The 17,199-nt window shown below is 49.7% G+C and overlaps 1 protein-coding gene across 3 annotated transcripts in view; it reads left to right on the top strand.

The window, feature by feature from the left end:
- The window catches only part of FBXL20 (F-box and leucine rich repeat protein 20), a 32,280-nt gene extending 15,732 nt beyond the window's left edge, over positions 1–16,548 (top strand). For all 3 annotated transcript variants that reach the window (XM_027445649.3, XM_027445650.3, XM_027445651.3), the window contains exons 3-15: positions 1,135–1,189; positions 3,129–3,203; positions 5,505–5,599; positions 6,041–6,109; positions 6,303–6,398; positions 7,688–7,814; positions 9,810–9,884; positions 10,723–10,853; positions 11,965–12,025; positions 12,552–12,596; positions 13,914–13,970; positions 14,796–15,008; positions 15,612–16,548. In XM_027445649.3, the coding sequence (XP_027301450.2) occupies positions 1,135–1,189; positions 3,129–3,203; positions 5,505–5,599; positions 6,041–6,109; positions 6,303–6,398; positions 7,688–7,814; positions 9,810–9,884; positions 10,723–10,853; positions 11,965–12,025; positions 12,552–12,596; positions 13,914–13,970; positions 14,796–15,008; positions 15,612–15,719 (1,207 nt within the window). In that variant the 3' untranslated portion in view covers positions 15,720–16,548. The remainder of the gene's footprint in view (positions 1–1,134; positions 1,190–3,128; positions 3,204–5,504; positions 5,600–6,040; positions 6,110–6,302; positions 6,399–7,687; positions 7,815–9,809; positions 9,885–10,722; positions 10,854–11,964; positions 12,026–12,551; positions 12,597–13,913; positions 13,971–14,795; positions 15,009–15,611) is intronic.
- The last annotated feature ends 651 nt before the right edge of the window (positions 16,549–17,199 follow it).

Below are 17,199 nucleotides of genomic sequence, written 5' to 3'. Positions count from 1 at the left end.
TCTCGCACTTCCCCAGGCTTTCCTTGTATTGTTGTTCATTCATATTGTGCTAAATAAATCCTCAGCTCTTGCATACATGCAGACATAAATAACGTTTATTTCAAGGGAAGACTTGTTCCTAGGCAGTGAGAAGTGAGCGGGGATCTGCGGATGTATCTGAAGTGCTCTGTGGGTACCTGCTAGGTTGGAAATCGCATGGTTGCACCCTACAACATCACCTCAGTCTGACTTCTGTCCTCTCCTCAAATTTGGAAATCTGCTTTGCTGCTTGTACCTAGCAGCGTGGCTGTGGATGTGCACGGCACGTTAACGTGCGTGCTGCCTCCCGGGTCCGTAGCAGGAGCCGAGGTGATCCTCCTCCTTTATCTCGGGGACAAAGTGCAGCTTGTCTGTGTGCACACCGTATTTGTTGTTCCCAGCGCTCTCCCCCCAGCTTTATCAGCCCCTGTGCTGTTTATTCAGATGCCTTCTTTGTGGATATCTGGGTAGGTGAGCACCTCGTACGGCTTTCCTCTTCAGCAGGAGAGTTTCAGTAAGCGTTAGTGCAGGGCGTTTGGGTCTCAAAGAGCTCGCTGCTGGCAGCATCTCTTCCAGAGAGGCTCTTCCAGCACAGGCGGCTCTCCTGAGGATGTGGGAGAGCTTTTGTTCACCCTCCCAAGCCAAACTCCCAAGTGAGCAGGCCAGCAATTTGGGGTGGTGGCCAGAGCTCGGGGTGTGCCTGGCAGAGGAACGTGCGTAGCAAAGAGGGCTGGTGGAGCACGGAGCACGCCAGCACTACTCCAGTGTCAGGGAGGAGCCAGCACAGCCAAAAGTGACTTTATTCGGCCCTATCCTGACCCAACTGGTGTTAAGCTGTACAATACCTGCACCCATCTGCTTCGGTGCCTGCTCATCCTGCTCACTGAACGCTGCTGGGTGTAAGGTCAGCGCTCCCAGTACATCAGTGTCTCTGCTTTCATTCGTTAACTGCTAGGTTTGCACTTCTTTTCACCGTTCAGCTTTCGACTGATTTGCAAAGAAGTTTTGCTGTCTCCAGCCCTTTTTTTTTTTCCCCATTGTTTTTCCTTTTTTTTTTTCACGTTCCCTTTGTTGTAGATGTGGATAACCAAAAGGTGTCTTTTTTTTCTGTTGCAGAATTTTCTCCTTCCTGGATGTGGTCACTCTGTGTCGCTGTGCTCAGGTCTCCAGGGTAAGAACCTTCCTCCTTGCTGGTGGATGTTCGTGGTTTGTGGGACTGTCACGGCTCTCACCTCCAGCCCTCCCTGGCATTTGAGACCCGGGGGATTTGTACAGGGGAGCTTTGTGTTTCAACTATTGTTATTTAGTGTCCCGTACTAAAGGGGGATGCCAGAAACTTCTGATGGCCACTGAAATCAAAGCTGGAACACCATTTTAAAGGCACCCAAGGCCCTGAGCAGACTGAAAGGGAAGCAGCTGACTTTGACAGAACTCTCCCAGCAACCTGGGCTTTGTACAGGAGGCCTGCGCTGAACTTCAGCTGTGATGTGTGGATGAGTCTAAAACTTCCTTGTTTTTTTGTTGAAAGTAAAGAAATTTTGATTCACAAGGATACTTGCACAGTCAATGAGCATTTACTTTCCTATTTGGATTTAGCTGATAAGAATGTAGAAGGAAAAAGGAGTGTCTTGTTTACACTGTTTTTTTCCTTAAGTATCTCGTAGTTCTGTGGGATTCAGGTAGCGAGACCCAGCTTGGATAATTCACTTGGGAAAACTCCACCTGCAGGCCCAGCCACTAAAGCTGTCAGATGTGTTCAGGTGCTTCATCCTGACAGAACCTGGCTCAGGTCAAACCCGAACCACAACTGGCTCATCACTAAGATCATATAAAAATACAAAATGCAACATGCTTAAACATTTTTAATTGCATTTTTTAAAAGTCCCGTGATGTCCAAGCAGTGTGATTACAGTCCCACATTCTCAGAATAACACAAATCTTCTGATGAAAGCTCTTCCAGCTGAAGGTCAGTGCTCCAGCACTGACAGCCCGTTTTTGTATGCAGAGATCCCTCCATTAGACATAAAAACACGCAGGGTTTTTTTTTTTAAAAAAAGCAGCTTGCACCTGCTGGTGGGTTTCTCCTCCACTGGAGCTGGCGGCTTCCTCTTGCCAATAACCAGGCGTTAAAACAAGCACCTGTAATGAGGTTGCAAACACAAAGTCCATCACCACTCAGTTCTGTGAGCTGCTCTCAGTCCCTGCGTGACTTGCACAAGAACTAGTTACCACGTTGTGCTGGAGATGTGGCTTAGTGCTTGTAATAGGTGTCGTACATGAACACGCCTGCGTGTGCACACTCTTGCACAACGAGGGACTCACGGCTGTTATGAGACTCAGCTGTTTGCTTTGGTGATGCAATTAAAACTTCACGTACAGTATTGACAGCTGCTTTCAACTCTGTTGAAAACCTTGATTTATTAAGGGGCAAAAAAAAAAGTTTCAATTCCTGGTTCTCATTTGTATCATAAGCAATATAGCAATATGGGAGTTTTTTTTTTTAATTATTATTTATTGATTGATTGATTTGTCCACCCCTGCCTGCTTTACAAACCAAAACCCACTCTTTGGAGTTGGATGCTTCACCTGGGCATCTTACAAGGCTCTGAATTTGTCTGGGGGATGTAGCACCGAGCTGTGAGGGCCTTGAGCACCTTTTCCTGCTGGAGGTAGGGGAAGGTGTGCAGGGTGCCAGCCTCCCCCTCCTCTGATGGGATCCGACCACGAGCCTGGCGCCAGCTGTGCTCCTCGGGGCAGTGCAGGAGCTTGGGGTCACTTCTCCTGTGTGGCTCCCCCGTGTCCTGGCACCCTTCACATCCTTCACCTGGCTGCTGGCTTCCTCTGAAGGTGCTGGTGAGCCGTGCTAAGGGTCGGGGTCCCAGCAGGACTGGTGGTGCCCCCCAGGGACCCTCGGAGGAGCGGCGCTGTGGGTGATAACTGATCGGGGCTGGTAACTGATCACTTTTCCTTATCGGCCCTAATCACTTGTTGGGTTTCCCCCGAGACAGAATGTTGTTTCTGAATGGAACGAACTGTGACTAGGTCCCCGCTGGTGTTTTTTTTTTTTTTTTCATATTAACAACACATTTACATTTTTTCCCCCGATAAAGGCATGGAATGTTCTGGCCCTGGATGGCAGTAACTGGCAGCGAATTGACCTGTTTGATTTCCAGAGGGATATTGAGGTATAATTAAGCGACATACAAACCCGTTTTTTCTTGTTAAAATGTAATTACAGCCTAGGATGGATTAATACTCCCAGCGTAACCCCTTCTACCTTCCCTGGAGATAGAAATCATTAATTTCAGTTCTTCTTAGCTTCAGGGAGTCTTTAAAGTCTTGGCAATCCATTCAGCTTTTGAAAATGGACAGAATTTACATATCTGTATCAAGACTTAAAGATAGTAATGGAGAGGTTTTACATGCATGTGTTCTAAAAGCAGAAATAAGTAAATTGGTATATTGAGGGAAATTACTAATGCAGAGCAGAACTCAGGCTGCTTTTCCTTTGACTCAAAAAACAAAAATCCTATCACAGCACAGACCTGGACCATTAAGACTCTGAATGTCTCTTGAAACACAGCCCGCAACATCTCTCTTTTCCCATCTGTTTTTAAATGTAAAGAAATGCGGTGTAAATGTGGACGATTCAGGGGCAGCAGGGGCAGAGTTGTTCCTCAAAGATGCAGCTTTGGAAGTGCTTCGTGGCAGCCTTTCTAAATCTGTCGGGTGCGGTCTAGTTAGCGCCGACAGGAAGGGATGCTGCTGTCATCTAAAAGCTGAAATTCCATTTATCAGGGTAAGAGAACAAAACACAGTTACGAGAAGCTTGTTTCTTAGCAGAATATTTGGTTTCTCACAATATTCATTTGCTCTTTGAACTGTTTTGGAGGAGGGAGATAGAGAGCATCGTTCCACGTACTGTAGACGTGAAGCGGGCGATGACTGAAGACGCACACCTTTAGGGAACTGGAGGGAAACGCTCAGTTTTTGTGGAGGAGGGAGTTAAAACCTTCCTGCCAGCTAAGCGAGAGGCACGGATAAAGTCACCACCCCGTGACGCTGGGTGACTTCTGCCTGCCTGAAGGGCTCTGGCCGGGCTGGGACTCCTCACAGGAAGCACACGGTGTGATGGTGGTGGTGTTGATAACAGATCCTGATCTGATAACAGGCACTGATCTCCTCCCGTGCCCTGGACGTGCCGGAGGTGTGCCGATACCTTGCACGGAGGTGCAGCACAGCCAGAGGTGCCCGGTCTAGCAGGAAGCGTGGCTGGAGCTGATCCGCTCGGTCTGTGTAGGAGGGAGAGCAGAGTGCTGCGGGCACAGCCCCACCTGCTCTTCATGATGGCTTTTTGCATGGTTTCCACATCAAATGTGTGTTCTTTCACGAGCCCCAGCCTCCCCTTTCAAAGGGAGGTGCCGTGGTGTGTTGCACCGAACCTCCAAGCACCCGATGTCCTAAATGTTCTCGCTTTAAAGCAATGCAAATCCAGCAGCTGACGTAAATTGCATTTATAATGGGACTTATTCAAATCTTCTCGTTCAAGCGTGTGACTTCGTAGGCTGGCCAGAGGAATCACAAAGGTACGCCTGCTGCTCGGGGACCCTCCAGCCCTTCCATGCAGGTCAGGCTTTCGGCTGTTCCCACTGCCCCCCAGGGCCTGTGGTGTTGGCAGGAGCCCCCCCCAGAGCTCTGGTGGGGCTGGTGGCCCTCCTTCGGTCGTGGTATTACGTGGTGCCCAGCCTGCTGATTTGTGATTCTTACTTATTTTGGTTGGAAGAAGGTAGTAGGAAAACATCCTTGGCCCTACAGGGGGCTTAAATGCTGCCTTGACGAACCAAGAGGGGTTCCTGGTGTGTGCTAAGCAACCGTGGAATAAAGTGGAGGGGAAGGTGGTGGAATTCCTGGACGCTGCTGCTGATGCTCTCAGTGGCTTTTGGTCAGAAATACCTGGCTAAATGCGAACTTGTCCTAGGGTCTGTGCAGCCTTCCACCAATTGCAAATGTTGGGGGGGGGAATCCATTCTCCAGATCTGTTGAACACAAAAGTCTGAATCACTTTTCTGCAAGGGGAAAACTGGTGGGCTAGCGGTGTCTCAGCTCCATTTTGAATAGAAATTGAGGTGTATCCATTCGCAGTACTCATTTATCAGTCTTCTGCCCCCCTGCAGCAGCAGCACTGCTGCTTCCCATCTGCTTGGGTAGTCTGCATCAACATCCAGGGCTCTGGGCTGGAGGAAATCCTCAGCTGCCAGCCTGAACTCGCCTCCTCCAGCCGTAGGTGCCTTTTCTCTCCATCTTCAGAAGCTGAATAATTTCCCCTCTCCCTGCCTTAGATTATCCCCGTGGCACTTTTTGTTTCCGTGGCAGTGCTTGACCTAGAATAACAAACTTGTTGTTAAAAGTTTGAATTCAGCCTTTTGAATGCTGAAGTCACTTGGGGTTCTGCTGGATTTTCACGTAGCTCTTTCTGTCTCCAACAGGGCCGAGTAGTGGAGAACATTTCCAAGAGATGCGGGGGGTTCCTGAGGAAGCTGAGCCTGCGTGGCTGCCTAGGAGTGGGAGACAATGCATTAAGGTAAAGGCACGGCTCACTTCTGCTCTTAAAAGTAAAGTAGGGAGTGATTCAGCCTCTCCAGCCACAGAGGGCTGATAGGCACGAACGCTTTGGAACTGAGATCGTTAGCCTGTGCCTGACTTAAAACACTGAGAGCAGTAACACAGAAGCAATCTTTATCGCTCCTTAACTTCACTCGCTGGTTGTTTTCATTAAAATAATACCAGCTGCTGCTACTGGCTAAGCAGTAATTGCTGCTAAATCACAAACTTTTGCCTTTGGGCTGGGAAATCTGTGAATTTATTTCCGTTCGGTGAAATCCCAGGGCAAGATACAGGGCACCGTGAGGTTACTTTTTGTTTATTTTGCCTGAGACCATTTTATAAAATCTTATCTGATGTGTTAAATGCCTGGAAATGTATTGCCTGACAAGTACGGTGTTTCGCCTTTCATTCAATAAAGGACATTTGCACAGAACTGCAGAAATATTGAAGTATTGAACCTGAATGGCTGTACCAAGATCACAGACGCGTGAGTAATGGTCTCTTCTGTTTCCACTGTTATCCCCCTTTTCTGGGGGGAAAGGGGGATATATTCTCAGCTTCCTTTTTTAAGGGAAGGCCAGGCTTGTGCATGCAGCAGGTAATATAATGCGTGTGGTATGAAATGCATACGGCTTTGCATATGCCTGTCATGTCAGAATCTCTCATGTGTTCTCTTCCAGTACGTGTACCAGCCTCAGTAAGTTCTGCTCTAAGCTCAGGCACCTTGATTTGGCTTCCTGCACTTCCATAACCAACATGTCCCTGAAAGCACTGAGGTAGGAGTTGACAACGTTGCCTTTTGCCCGTTGATTCCAGGTAGTGTGACCCGCGGCAGCCCCGTGTTCCTTGTGTGCCTTGGAGGAGACTGAAGTAGGCTGAGGTTTAACTGTGTTTAGAGTTCAGGCAGAGCTCAGTGTTCACGTTGTGCCTCCTGGTTTGCAGAGAAAGGGGAGGAGGATGCAATAAAAGCTGCCCTTAAACTTCTTTGTATCCATCCTGGCGATTATTTGCAGCAGAAGCATTACGTTGCACTGAAGTCTTGGAGGAGGGATTGGGGGTGTAGGAAGGAAAAAAAAAAGGCTTAGTTTGTCTTTTTTAAATGTTGGTTTGCTAACAGCCAGCTTCTGCACTGTAAGTGTACCACTGCATACTTAGTGCTTACGTAGCCAGAAGGTGAACACCAGCACGTGACTATTTGTCGTTTCAAACTGCTTAGGAGACTTGTAACTGCTTAAATCTGCTAAATGGAATTGCCAAGTAAACTAGAAAAGGAAGGGAAAGACAGACAGTGGTGGGAAGATATTGGGACAGAGGAAAGGAGGCAAAAAAAACCACTGAAGGTAACGATGGAGGCCGAGCTTTAAAAAAAATAATAAAAATTTCAAGTGGTATCCCAGCAGAATAAAATAAAAGGAAAGCTGTATCACAGGGGAAAAAAAAATGAGGGTTCACCTAGGTACCAACAGAAAAACATGGATTTAAAAGAACAAATGAATGGTTTTGTGTTGTTTTTTTTTGTGGCTGCATTAAAGTACTTTGAGCTTGTTTTTTCTTCCCTTGAGGGTCTTCGTCCCTGTCTCTAATTTCAAATGGTCAAATTTGTGCTGCAGCTATCTTAAATACCTGATAGTGTCAGTGTTTCTTGACTGCCAGTTGCACTGAGCGTTACTCCTGCTGGCAGCTATTTGTAAATGCAGAGTTAGATCTGGAAAGTCAGGAGGCAGCATGGAGAGCAGCCCGATTTTTGGCTCTGGCTGTGGGCAGTTTGGTTGTGTTTGGGTCCAGAAAGTGCATAAACTGTGTGTGTAGGATGGGGAGGTGCCCAGAAGGGGGTACGCTGGCCTTGTTTTGCCCTCCTGATGCCCTGCTCTAGAGCTCCTGACAGTGCCTCTGGAAAGCTGCTCACACCTGGAGGTGTTTGACGAGGAAGCGTTCCCCGTGGGGTGTGGGTGTTCATCAGTGCTCGTGTGGGTCCCAAAACTGGGGAATTCCTAGTTCTGCCTCGAAGCAGGATGTCCTTGTAAAGCCAAAAAGCTGCCACACGCTTTTCCTTTCGCCTCCCAAGCGAGGGGTGCCCGCTGCTGGAACAGCTGAATATCTCCTGGTGCGACCAAGTGACGAAGGATGGCATCCAGGCCCTGGTGCGAGGCTGCGGGGGGCTCAAAGCCCTGTTCCTGAAGGGCTGCACGCAGGTACGGCTCCGCGGTGCTCCAGCGAGCCACAGCGGCTGGTTCACGTCTGCTGCAACCAAGTGTTGGGGATGAAGCACTGTGGGGTTTTCTCTTCCCAGAAATGTTGCATTGCTGCAATTATTCACGGTCTGTCTGGTGGAGGTTAACTGCTTTTTTTTCTTTTTTTTCTTTTTTTTTTGGAAATTCTTTAATAGCCGGAGCTCAGCGTGAGCAGTGGGACAGCAAACTAATTGCCTCTCTAGCTGTAGAACCATTCTTCTTCCCCCCCATCGGGAGCACACTGAGCAAACTTTTATTATTTTTTTTTTCCTAAAGAAAAGATAAGTTTATTATCCGTGGCTAGACCCATCTGGTTTTGAAGGCTCAGAAAATTTTAGAAAGCACGACAGGGCTTTCATTTGCAGCGGTGATAGAATTGCCTTGCTGGGTCATTTGGACCTTCCAGCTGGTCAGAGAAATCCCCGTGTTTTGGGACTCCTTGGAAAGACTTCTGCAGCCAGCCAGGAACATAACACTATTCCCTCGTGTAGCTCCTGAGCCTCAGCAGTACGTTTTGAAGAGGCTGCAGAGCCCGTGCTGCTTTTTTTTGGGCATGCCAGCTCTCACAGCTGAAAGCTGGTTTGCTCCCTTTTTGATATTTAGACTTAATTTCCTTTAATCGTACTTCAGTTCCTTGTCTGGTGAATCACTGGAAAGTGTAATACGGGGAAACATTCGCACTACATCTCTACTAAGGAGCTGTATGAATTGTGAGCTGGGGCACAGGGAACATCAGCCTTGGGCATTAATCTCTCAGTGAGCAAGAGCTTGCAAAGAACGTGGGGACCAATCCTCATTTCTCAGTTGGGGTGCAGTCTTTTTTGGGGTGCAGTCTTTTTAACGCAGACAGATCAGGCTGGAAAAGAGCAAAGCTGCATCTCCGAATCTTGCTTTTGAAAAAGGAGAGGAAAGGAGGAAAGCTGACCCTGCAGGGGCTGAAAGCTGTGGCCCAGAGGCTGCTGAGAGCTGAGGAGTCCCAAGGTGGACCTGGCAGCTGGTCGCTCTCATCTGCTGGGTGCTCGTCCCCAGACACCATCAGCACTTGTTTGGTTTGGATTTATTTTTGGGGGGCGGGCATTCCTTAGGAATGAGTCACTACGTGCCATTTTCGTCTGCTGCCTATAGACAAACAGCTATATGTTTTTATCAGACAAAAAAAGCACATTTCTCTTCTGCAAGGACACAAAGTCCTAAAAGGTTTGGGTGATGGGCAGAGCAGCAGCACATTGTGCGTGCAAAATGGAAGTGATACCCCTGGGTGCCCAAGCAAGCCCAGCCGTAAGGGCAATAGTGGGCAATTTGCGTTAAATGTTTATTGCTGTTGTGTTTTTTTTAACATGTGAAGTGGGTATACGCAGCTGTCAAAATGGCTTGATTAAAGATAATAACAATCTCAGCCTATTTTGAGGATTCAGGTCATGGAAACAGCTTGAGTTTCTAGTAATTTATAGAGTCATGAGTAATATTGATGGTAGTACATCCTTGTTATCAATTATTTGCCATCTGTTCTTATAGATTTAAGAATAGCAAGCTTTTTTTTTTTATCATCAGAAAGCAACGTGGCTGTGTTTGTGCTCCTCATGTTGAAATAATACTTTATCTTTTTTGAGAGCCCTGCTGTTGCAGTATGAAAGCAATTCCTCGTGGGCCCTCGCTAGTGAAGCGTCGCCTTAATTCCCGTAAAGACTTTCTGACTTGACGACTTGCTCTGTTAATCACACGTTTGATCGGATCAGCCCTTCTCTAAATCAGTAACTTGGTGTTGTGGGTCTTTGAACTCTGTTCCCGGGATGTACAAAATGGCACGCGCCCGCTGCTGCGTATTTTGAGACTGCATCACCCTCCTCCCCCACAGCTGCCCCAACCACAGACGTTTTATTGTTCTCAAAGCTTCCTTTTGAAGACTGTTTCAAGTATTTAACAGGTTGTTTCAGCCTCTCAATTTTTTTTTTCCAGCTTGAGGATGAAGCTCTCAAATATATCGGCGCACATTGTCCTGAACTGGTGACTTTAAACCTTCAGACGTGCTTAGTAAGTAAACTGCCCCGTGATTCCCGCCTGTATTTTGAGGCCATCCCCAAGCAGAACCACGCAGAACGCGCTCGATCCCACAAACATCATCTCTGCAGCCAGGGCAGTTGTAAATTTACGAGACTCTTAAAAAAAACAGTTGATGAAAACCAGCTTTCTGGGAGTGCTCGGCGATGTTGAATAAGCCCCCGAAACAGTGTCCCTGCATTCAGCTCCTCAGCTTTGTCTCCTTGCCCTGCCCGCGGGGCTTCTGAACTCCCTTGCAGGACTAGCTGGAGAAATTCTTTCCACGGGGCTGGAATGCCTGCGTGGCCTTCCTGCCAGCTTCCTCCCAGCTCTCCCCACGCTGAACCAAGAGGGGCGATTTCCCTGCTCAGGACCAGTTGCTCTGCAGTGCCAAAAATGCGTATTTATGCCCCAAATGAAACCGAAGTGGGTTCTTTGGGTGTAATATCCCGCAGTTGGTCTGATGCAGTGGGGATGGGCAGTCCCGGCCCTCTCCCAGGGAGGTGGGCAAGGCCCCTGGGGGCTGTGGGGCTGGGCCCTACGCTGCAGCCCCGGCCCTGTGAGCAGAGCACATGGGATGAGAGGGACCCTCGGTGTCTGGGGACCCAGCCAGGCTGCTGGAGTTGCTGTGCTGTGAGTTTGGCAGGGTCTGGGCTGCGAGGTGGGCTCTTGGCTCTCATGTGGTGGTCCCAAAATGCATTTGTGGGTTGAAAGAAGCAGAATTTGTCCTCGGTTAAGTTCCTGGTTGGAAATCTGAAAGGAAAACACACAGCACGTTGCTCTTCCCCCTCCTGTGTCACGGCCTGTGATGCTGTCCTTGTGTTTCTCGTAGCAAATCACAGACGACGGGCTCATCACGATATGCAGAGGGTGCCACAAGCTGCAATCCCTGTGTGCCTCGGGCTGCTGTAACATCACTGACGCCATCCTGAACGCCCTGGGACAGAACTGCCCCAGGCTGAGGTAAGCTCTCAGCGGGTCCCTGAGCTTTGGTGACCCCTCCGTGTGAGCAGAGGGTCCCGGGGACACGGTCACGTTGTGCTGGAGCTGCTTTGTTACTGCTGAGCTGCGAGGTGACCGTGGGTGTACCCCCCAAAAAAATCCCTCTTCAGTACTGAGAACTGAAAATGCATTTAGACAATATTGTTTCCTCGTAGCGTGTGATACTGGCAGGATTTTCACGGTGATTTTATAGCAGATGGAATTTGTGCTTTCTCTCAAAAGGGCTTCCAGCATCCAGCTTGCTTTTTACTTAAAGATATTTTTTTTTTAATCAGGACAAGTTTTTCCAGGAACATTTTGCTATAATTCAGAAAATGGCCAGGTGCAGGAAGAAGAAATGGTTTTAATCTGGCATCTGTAAGATGGGAGGCCTCTAGTAATTAGCATAAAATACACGGGGGGGGGGGGAGCATCTATTTCCCACAATAAGCTCGTTGCAAGAATTGTGGAGTAAAGCGCAGGGTGCGAGTACCTGGAAACTGGTTGTGAAAGGGGGTGGCAAAATGTGGCTTTGGTTCAGGCCGTTTCTGTGTGTGTTCAGCCGGAGTTCCACACGGACTGGGGAAAATTGGTTTGCCTTTCTCTAAAGGCAGATAAATGTTAGTGCTGTGAAGCAAATCCCCGCAGAGCTGCAGTAAGAAAGCCTGTCTGCTGGCACAGCAGAGAAGACCTGAAGCTCTTCTGTCGAGGTGTTAAATATTTTATTTTCATGTCCCTGTGCCGGGTTGTGGTGCCTCCTGACTTGTATTGCACACTTCTCGTGATGAGCTCTGCGTTTGGGGTAGAAACCAGAGCACTGGGGGCTTTTTTGAGCTCCTTAGTCCAACATTTGTCAGACCAGACCTGCCCTGCCTCGGACTGAGCGAGCCTTGGAGTTCCCCTTTAGCCTGACTTCTCCTTTTCTTCTCCTGTGACCTACGCTCAGGTGTGGAGGGTGGCTGCTCTGTGCAGATCATCCTCAGAGAGCACAGCCTAAACGGGGGCAGGCTTTTCTGGGTTGCTGGAAGCTTTTAATGAAACTCTGAAAAGCAAAACGACTCCACCATGGTTATTATCGATTCTTTCCGTGCAGAATATTAGAAGTTGCAAGGTGTTCTCAGCTAACAGATGTGGGCTTCACTACTCTAGCTAGGGTAAGTGTTCGTTTCCACTCTCCCTCAAGTACTTTTGCTTTCTTTTCGTGATGGATATGAACAAACAGCACCCTTCCCTCTCAAGTGTTGTAATGCTTTTCCTCTTGAAGTGTGGATGGAAGCCAGGTTGTACGTAATTTCTGGTATCTTAAGCATTGTCCTGACCCACGCACCTCAGAGGACTCGCATCTGAACTAAGCGAAATGTTAAATACTTGGGAGCAACAACATTGAATGTTTGTTCTGGATTAATCTGTGTTCTGTACAACTGACCCTGCATTTAAACCCCTTTACTTTCTATAATTAAAAAAAAAAAAATCTCAGTGCGTTTAAATGAGTGAAATTGCTAAATTTCCTTTACTATTTGGTGGTGTTCATAAAGAAGCAGCGAAATTTCTTTTCCATCCCATTGCTTCACGGAGAAAAACCTTTGTTGCTAAAAAGGGCTGTCTGTCTTGTAGACGTCTTTGTGTTTGCTGTCTAAACTTTGCACTGAGTTTTGTGTTTTGTCTTCTGCTTGTTCCCAGAACTGCCACGAGCTTGAAAAAATGGACCTAGAAGAGTGCGTCCAGGTAGGAGGTGCCACCTCTGGCAGTTACTTGTTTGTTTGTTTGTTTTTTAGCACAATCACAGTGGTGTGGAAAGATGGTGAAAAAGCAGCAAGTTGTCTCCAAATGGGAGCTTGATTTAGGATCCTGAGGAAAAAGATCAGATATCTTTGGACAAGAAAGCGTTGACTTTGTAGTGTAATCCTTTGTTTGTATTTCAGAGCAATAAATGCTACTGTAAGGGTAATAAAATAGATCTGTAATAGCAGTGAGATGTGTCTAGGAGGTCATGTGTCAAAGGTCATAACTCACACACCGATACAAGATAAAGTCCCAGAATAAAATCTTTGCATGTAGGGAAGCTTTGTGCCATATAACACTGCTAGGAATAAAGGAAATTGGGTCGGTTGTTTTTATTTTCATGGAGAAATAACAGCAGGCTGTTGGAACAGCAGTGAATTTTGTACACGGGACATGGAAACAACTAGAAATAAAACCAGGGTGCCTGTTCCAGTCTTAGCCTTCCTCAAAGGCTGTGGGGTGCGGTGCAACGAGCCTCTTGTTGCCTGTGGACATCCTGGAGGTGTCCTCCTTAATTCCAGGGCTGTGCTGTGCTGTAGGGATGTGCCATAAGCTGGTTACCTTGACAGGGAAAAATCCTTGAAGTTACTCAGGAGCCCAGGACACATTTCCAGCCTTAAGGACAGATTTGGAGCTGACTGAGGTCCCTGGGTTTTGCTTCCTGCGATGAGGACAAAGTGACCCCCACGTTCGGTGCTTCCTGGCGTTTACGGGGCAGAAATTCAGGAGGTCGTAGGAGGAAATGACAGTAGTCCAGACAGGAAACCATTCAAAGTTAACCCAAAAAGGAAGAAGAAAAATTGGGCTGTGTCCTTGGGCTGCACCGAATTCCCTCTGAAGGCCTTTGGATGAGAAACCCGTTGTGCCCAGGCGCTTTCTTCCCGAAGAAATAACGAACAGCTCAGTGCACGGAGCTGGTGGAAGGGCTTTGAACACCTCCTTGTACTTCAGAGACAAACATTTAGGAGTCGTCGTGTTTCTGCTCGCCTGCTTCACAAGAGCTGCTCCAGGAGGCTCAGAACAGCAGCAGCGCCCGTGCCCTGGCAGTCCTTGAAGGACACGAGTTGAGTTGTGTAAGGGAGCAGAGAAATGTGTACCTCTGGAGCCTGGTCACGCAGGAGATGGGTCCTGAGGAGCTCAGGATGATGCCTGTGGCGAACGGGACCACGGATTAGGCAGAAATTTGCAGTTGGTCTTTGGTAGGGGGGTAAAAAGTCCTTGTGCCAAGCGTCCGACCTGAAAAGCTTTTCTCTTTTCCAGATCACAGACAGCACGCTCATCCAGCTCTCCATACACTGTCCGCGGCTTCAGGTTCTGGTGAGTGTTCTAAGTGAGACTTGGAGTATTTTCTTCCCACAGACAAAGGGATTTCGAGCCCTGCCTGCGGGGATTTATTTGTCTCTGTGACTTCACTGATGTGTTGCGAAGTCTTGGAAGAATTCAGCTAGAAACTTGACCCCGGAGAACCTATTGTCCCTCCCCTACTGCTAGCATGAATCGTGTGCCAGGCACCCACAGCTGCCTGAAAATGAGCTAGAGGACACTGAATTCTGACAGCAGCCTCTGCTTTTCCTCAACACGCTTAGCAGAATCTGTCCACAAGGCAGGCTGTCAGTAACCGCAGGGGAGAGGAGCCTGCAGCCCCTGGGACACGGAGCTGGGCACCTGAGACCCGCAATAACCTGTGCCCCTGCGAAAAGCAGCAGGCTGGTGCCCTCTCCTAGACCAAGCCCTCTTCCAAACCCTCTTCCTCCTCCAGAAGCTGCAGCGTGCAGCCCAAAAAAGCACCAAGCATTGGTGGTGATGCTGCGTTCCTGCTGCTGCTTACACCCAGCGCCAGGGTCCTGCCTCTGATGTGGGAGCCCACAGGTTTTACAGAGGGGGCTTCTCCAGCAGCAGAGGCATTTTTCTGTTCCCTTGCAGTGAACATTTGCTGTCCTGTCTCCTGGACAGCAAACCCTGAGATCCTTTCCCCTCACCTTCCCCCCACCCAGGACCCCAGGGGTGCCTCCAGCACACGGAGAGCACCCGTGGGGTGTTGCACCTACAAACCCTGGCCCAGGTTGTCCCTTGTCCCCAAACCCCCCAGGCAGGGCATTTTGCTGGTGGCAGGGGCCGCTGACCGCCTCCGTTTGGGTGCAGAGCTTGTCCCACTGCGAGCTGATCACGGACGACGGGATCCGCCACCTGGGGAACGGCGCCTGCGCGCACGACCGCCTGGAGGTGATCGAGCTGGACAACTGCCCCCTGATCACCGACGCCTCCCTGGAGCACCTGAAAAGCTGCCACAGCCTGGAGAGGATAGAACTGTACGACTGCCAGCAGATCACGCGGGCGGGGATCAAGAGACTCAGGGTAAAAATTAATGCTAATAATAGTCATTAATAAAAGCACGGCCAGGGCTGTGACTCGGTTGCTTTGTCTGGAGGGGCTGAGGCTGCAGGTTCCTCGTGGTCTGGTGCTTGTTGTGAAAATATTGAGGTCAATCGCCTACCAAATTAATAGAATTAATCGTGCTCCTGTGCTCGGAAGCTTGCGTGGGGCTGGATGCTGGCTGGTCAGGGAGAAATATAATTGCTGTGTCTTTTTTTGTTTTATTTTTGTGTTTGTTTTTTTTTTGTAATTGCTACGGGGCCGTTTGGGTGGGCGAGGAGCCGGAGCAGCTCTGTCAGTAGCCGTGGGGCCGTCTGAGGCACCCTGAGCCCCGTGCCTCAGTTTCCCCATCCATTAGAGAGGGATAGGAGTCCGGGCTGGTTTGCAGAGCACGAGGTCGGTGTGGGATTAATGCAGAGGAAGGGGTGCCACCAGTTCCCACTCCCCGCAGCTGTTTTCTGCTAACAGAATTTGCCAATCTGCCGTTTGTGGAAATCACAGCATTGAACCGAAGGAGGGCTTTTTTTTTTTTTTTTAATATAAAAATCCTGTTTTTAACCCCGCGGGCTGTGCTTGTCGTTGCAGACCCACCTCCCCAACATCAAAGTCCATGCCTACTTCGCGCCCGTGACCCCCCCACCGTCGGTGGGGGGCAGCAGGCAGCGCTTCTGCAGATGCTGCATCATCCTATGACGGCGGCGGCGGCCGGCCTCGCGGACTGAGTATTTAATGACACCCCTAGAGTCACGGTGGACACCAGAACCCTCGAGGAAAGCGATCCCAGAGTCATTCGCAAGGGGCCAGTGAGCGGGGCCGTGGCGCCAGGCCCCCCCCCCGTAGCCACCCATCCGCATCCATCCGCACCCCGCACCTGCTCCAGCGAACCGCTGAACTCTCTCCGCGCCCTCCCAGAGCTGGAGCCCTCGGCTTTTTTTTTTCTGTAGGTGGCTTGGGAGAACTCGGAACCATTCCTGCTGGGCACGCTCGGACAAAAGCGCTGCGGAGAGGAGGCTTTGGCGAAGCCCAACGGACTTTGTTTGCTGCGGAGGAGGAGGAGGAGGAGGTTGGAGCAGTAACTGCAGCCCTTGGAAACGGGGAGAGGACGGATCGTGCTTGAACCCTGCATCCGCTGGCCAGGAGGGGGAAGGAAAACAAAAACAAAAACAAAAAACAGGAAAAGAAAACCCCAACGAGTTCCGTGTCCGTTTTTCAGGCAGGGGACGAGCCAGCGCAGCTCCCTCGTGCTCCTCTGCTTCCCCTTCCCGGCCGGGCACGCTCACGTTGAAGGTTCGCCCCCTTCGCCCCCTCCGTGCTCGGCAGCACCCGGCTCAGCGCCTCCCTAGGTTGTTGTGATGTAGCTCCAAGTCTGTAACGTCAGGCTCAGTTGTTTTGTTCCTTTTTTCCTTTTTTCCTTTTTTTTTTTTTTTACCCTTCCCACACCCTGCTCTTTTTTTTTTTTCTTCCCCTCCCGATCTGTAATTCAGTCCTTCTGAGATTCACCAAACGAAAGTCACGGAAACAATCTGAGCTTTTTTCTTTTTTTTTTTTTTCCCCCCCCGCCGCTGGGAGCCTGAAGTGACCCTTTGGGAAGGTTTTTCCACCCAAAACCAGCTGCGCTCCTCGGCTCCTTGGGCTGTTTTACCCGGAGGCTGGCTGGCTGCGTTTGTTTTGCATTTCAGGTTTAACCCCAGGGGTGAGAAATCCCCCTCGATGTAGGGGGACGAGTTAGAGCCCGTTCCGGTGACCGTAAGTCCCCCGCTCTGCCTCTTTCCCCCCTTTTCCTCCCCCTACAAAAAGCAAAGTAGGGAATTAGGGGCTGCTGCTCCCTGCCCCGGCCGGGAGCCAAGGACCCCGTAACGCAGCGGGGCCGTGGGCACCTGGTGCCGAGCGCTTTTCTCCCTTTGGCATCTTCCGCAGGTAAGTGAAGGATGAAAGGAGTGGAAAAGAGGTGAAAAAGAGGTGAAAAGGAGGTTTTGCCATCTGCCAGCTGTGTTGTGCACACCCAGGGGGTGCCCACAGCAGCCGCTTTTGGGGCGTTTCAGGTGGGATTGACCCCGGTGCTTCAACGGGGGAGCTTGGCCGGGGGGGTACCAGGGCAGGGCTTGGGGGAAGCGTAGCCAGGAGCACGTCTTAAATCGGGGGCGCCCCCCTCCTGCTGGAGTCCTGCTGTGGG

The sequence above is a fragment of the Anas platyrhynchos genome, chromosome 28 (assembly GCF_047663525.1).
Source record: "Anas platyrhynchos isolate ZD024472 breed Pekin duck chromosome 28, IASCAAS_PekinDuck_T2T, whole genome shotgun sequence".
In the NCBI taxonomy this organism is placed as follows: domain Eukaryota; kingdom Metazoa; phylum Chordata; class Aves; order Anseriformes; family Anatidae; genus Anas; species Anas platyrhynchos.
This window is presented reverse-complemented; position numbering and strand designations above follow the sequence as displayed.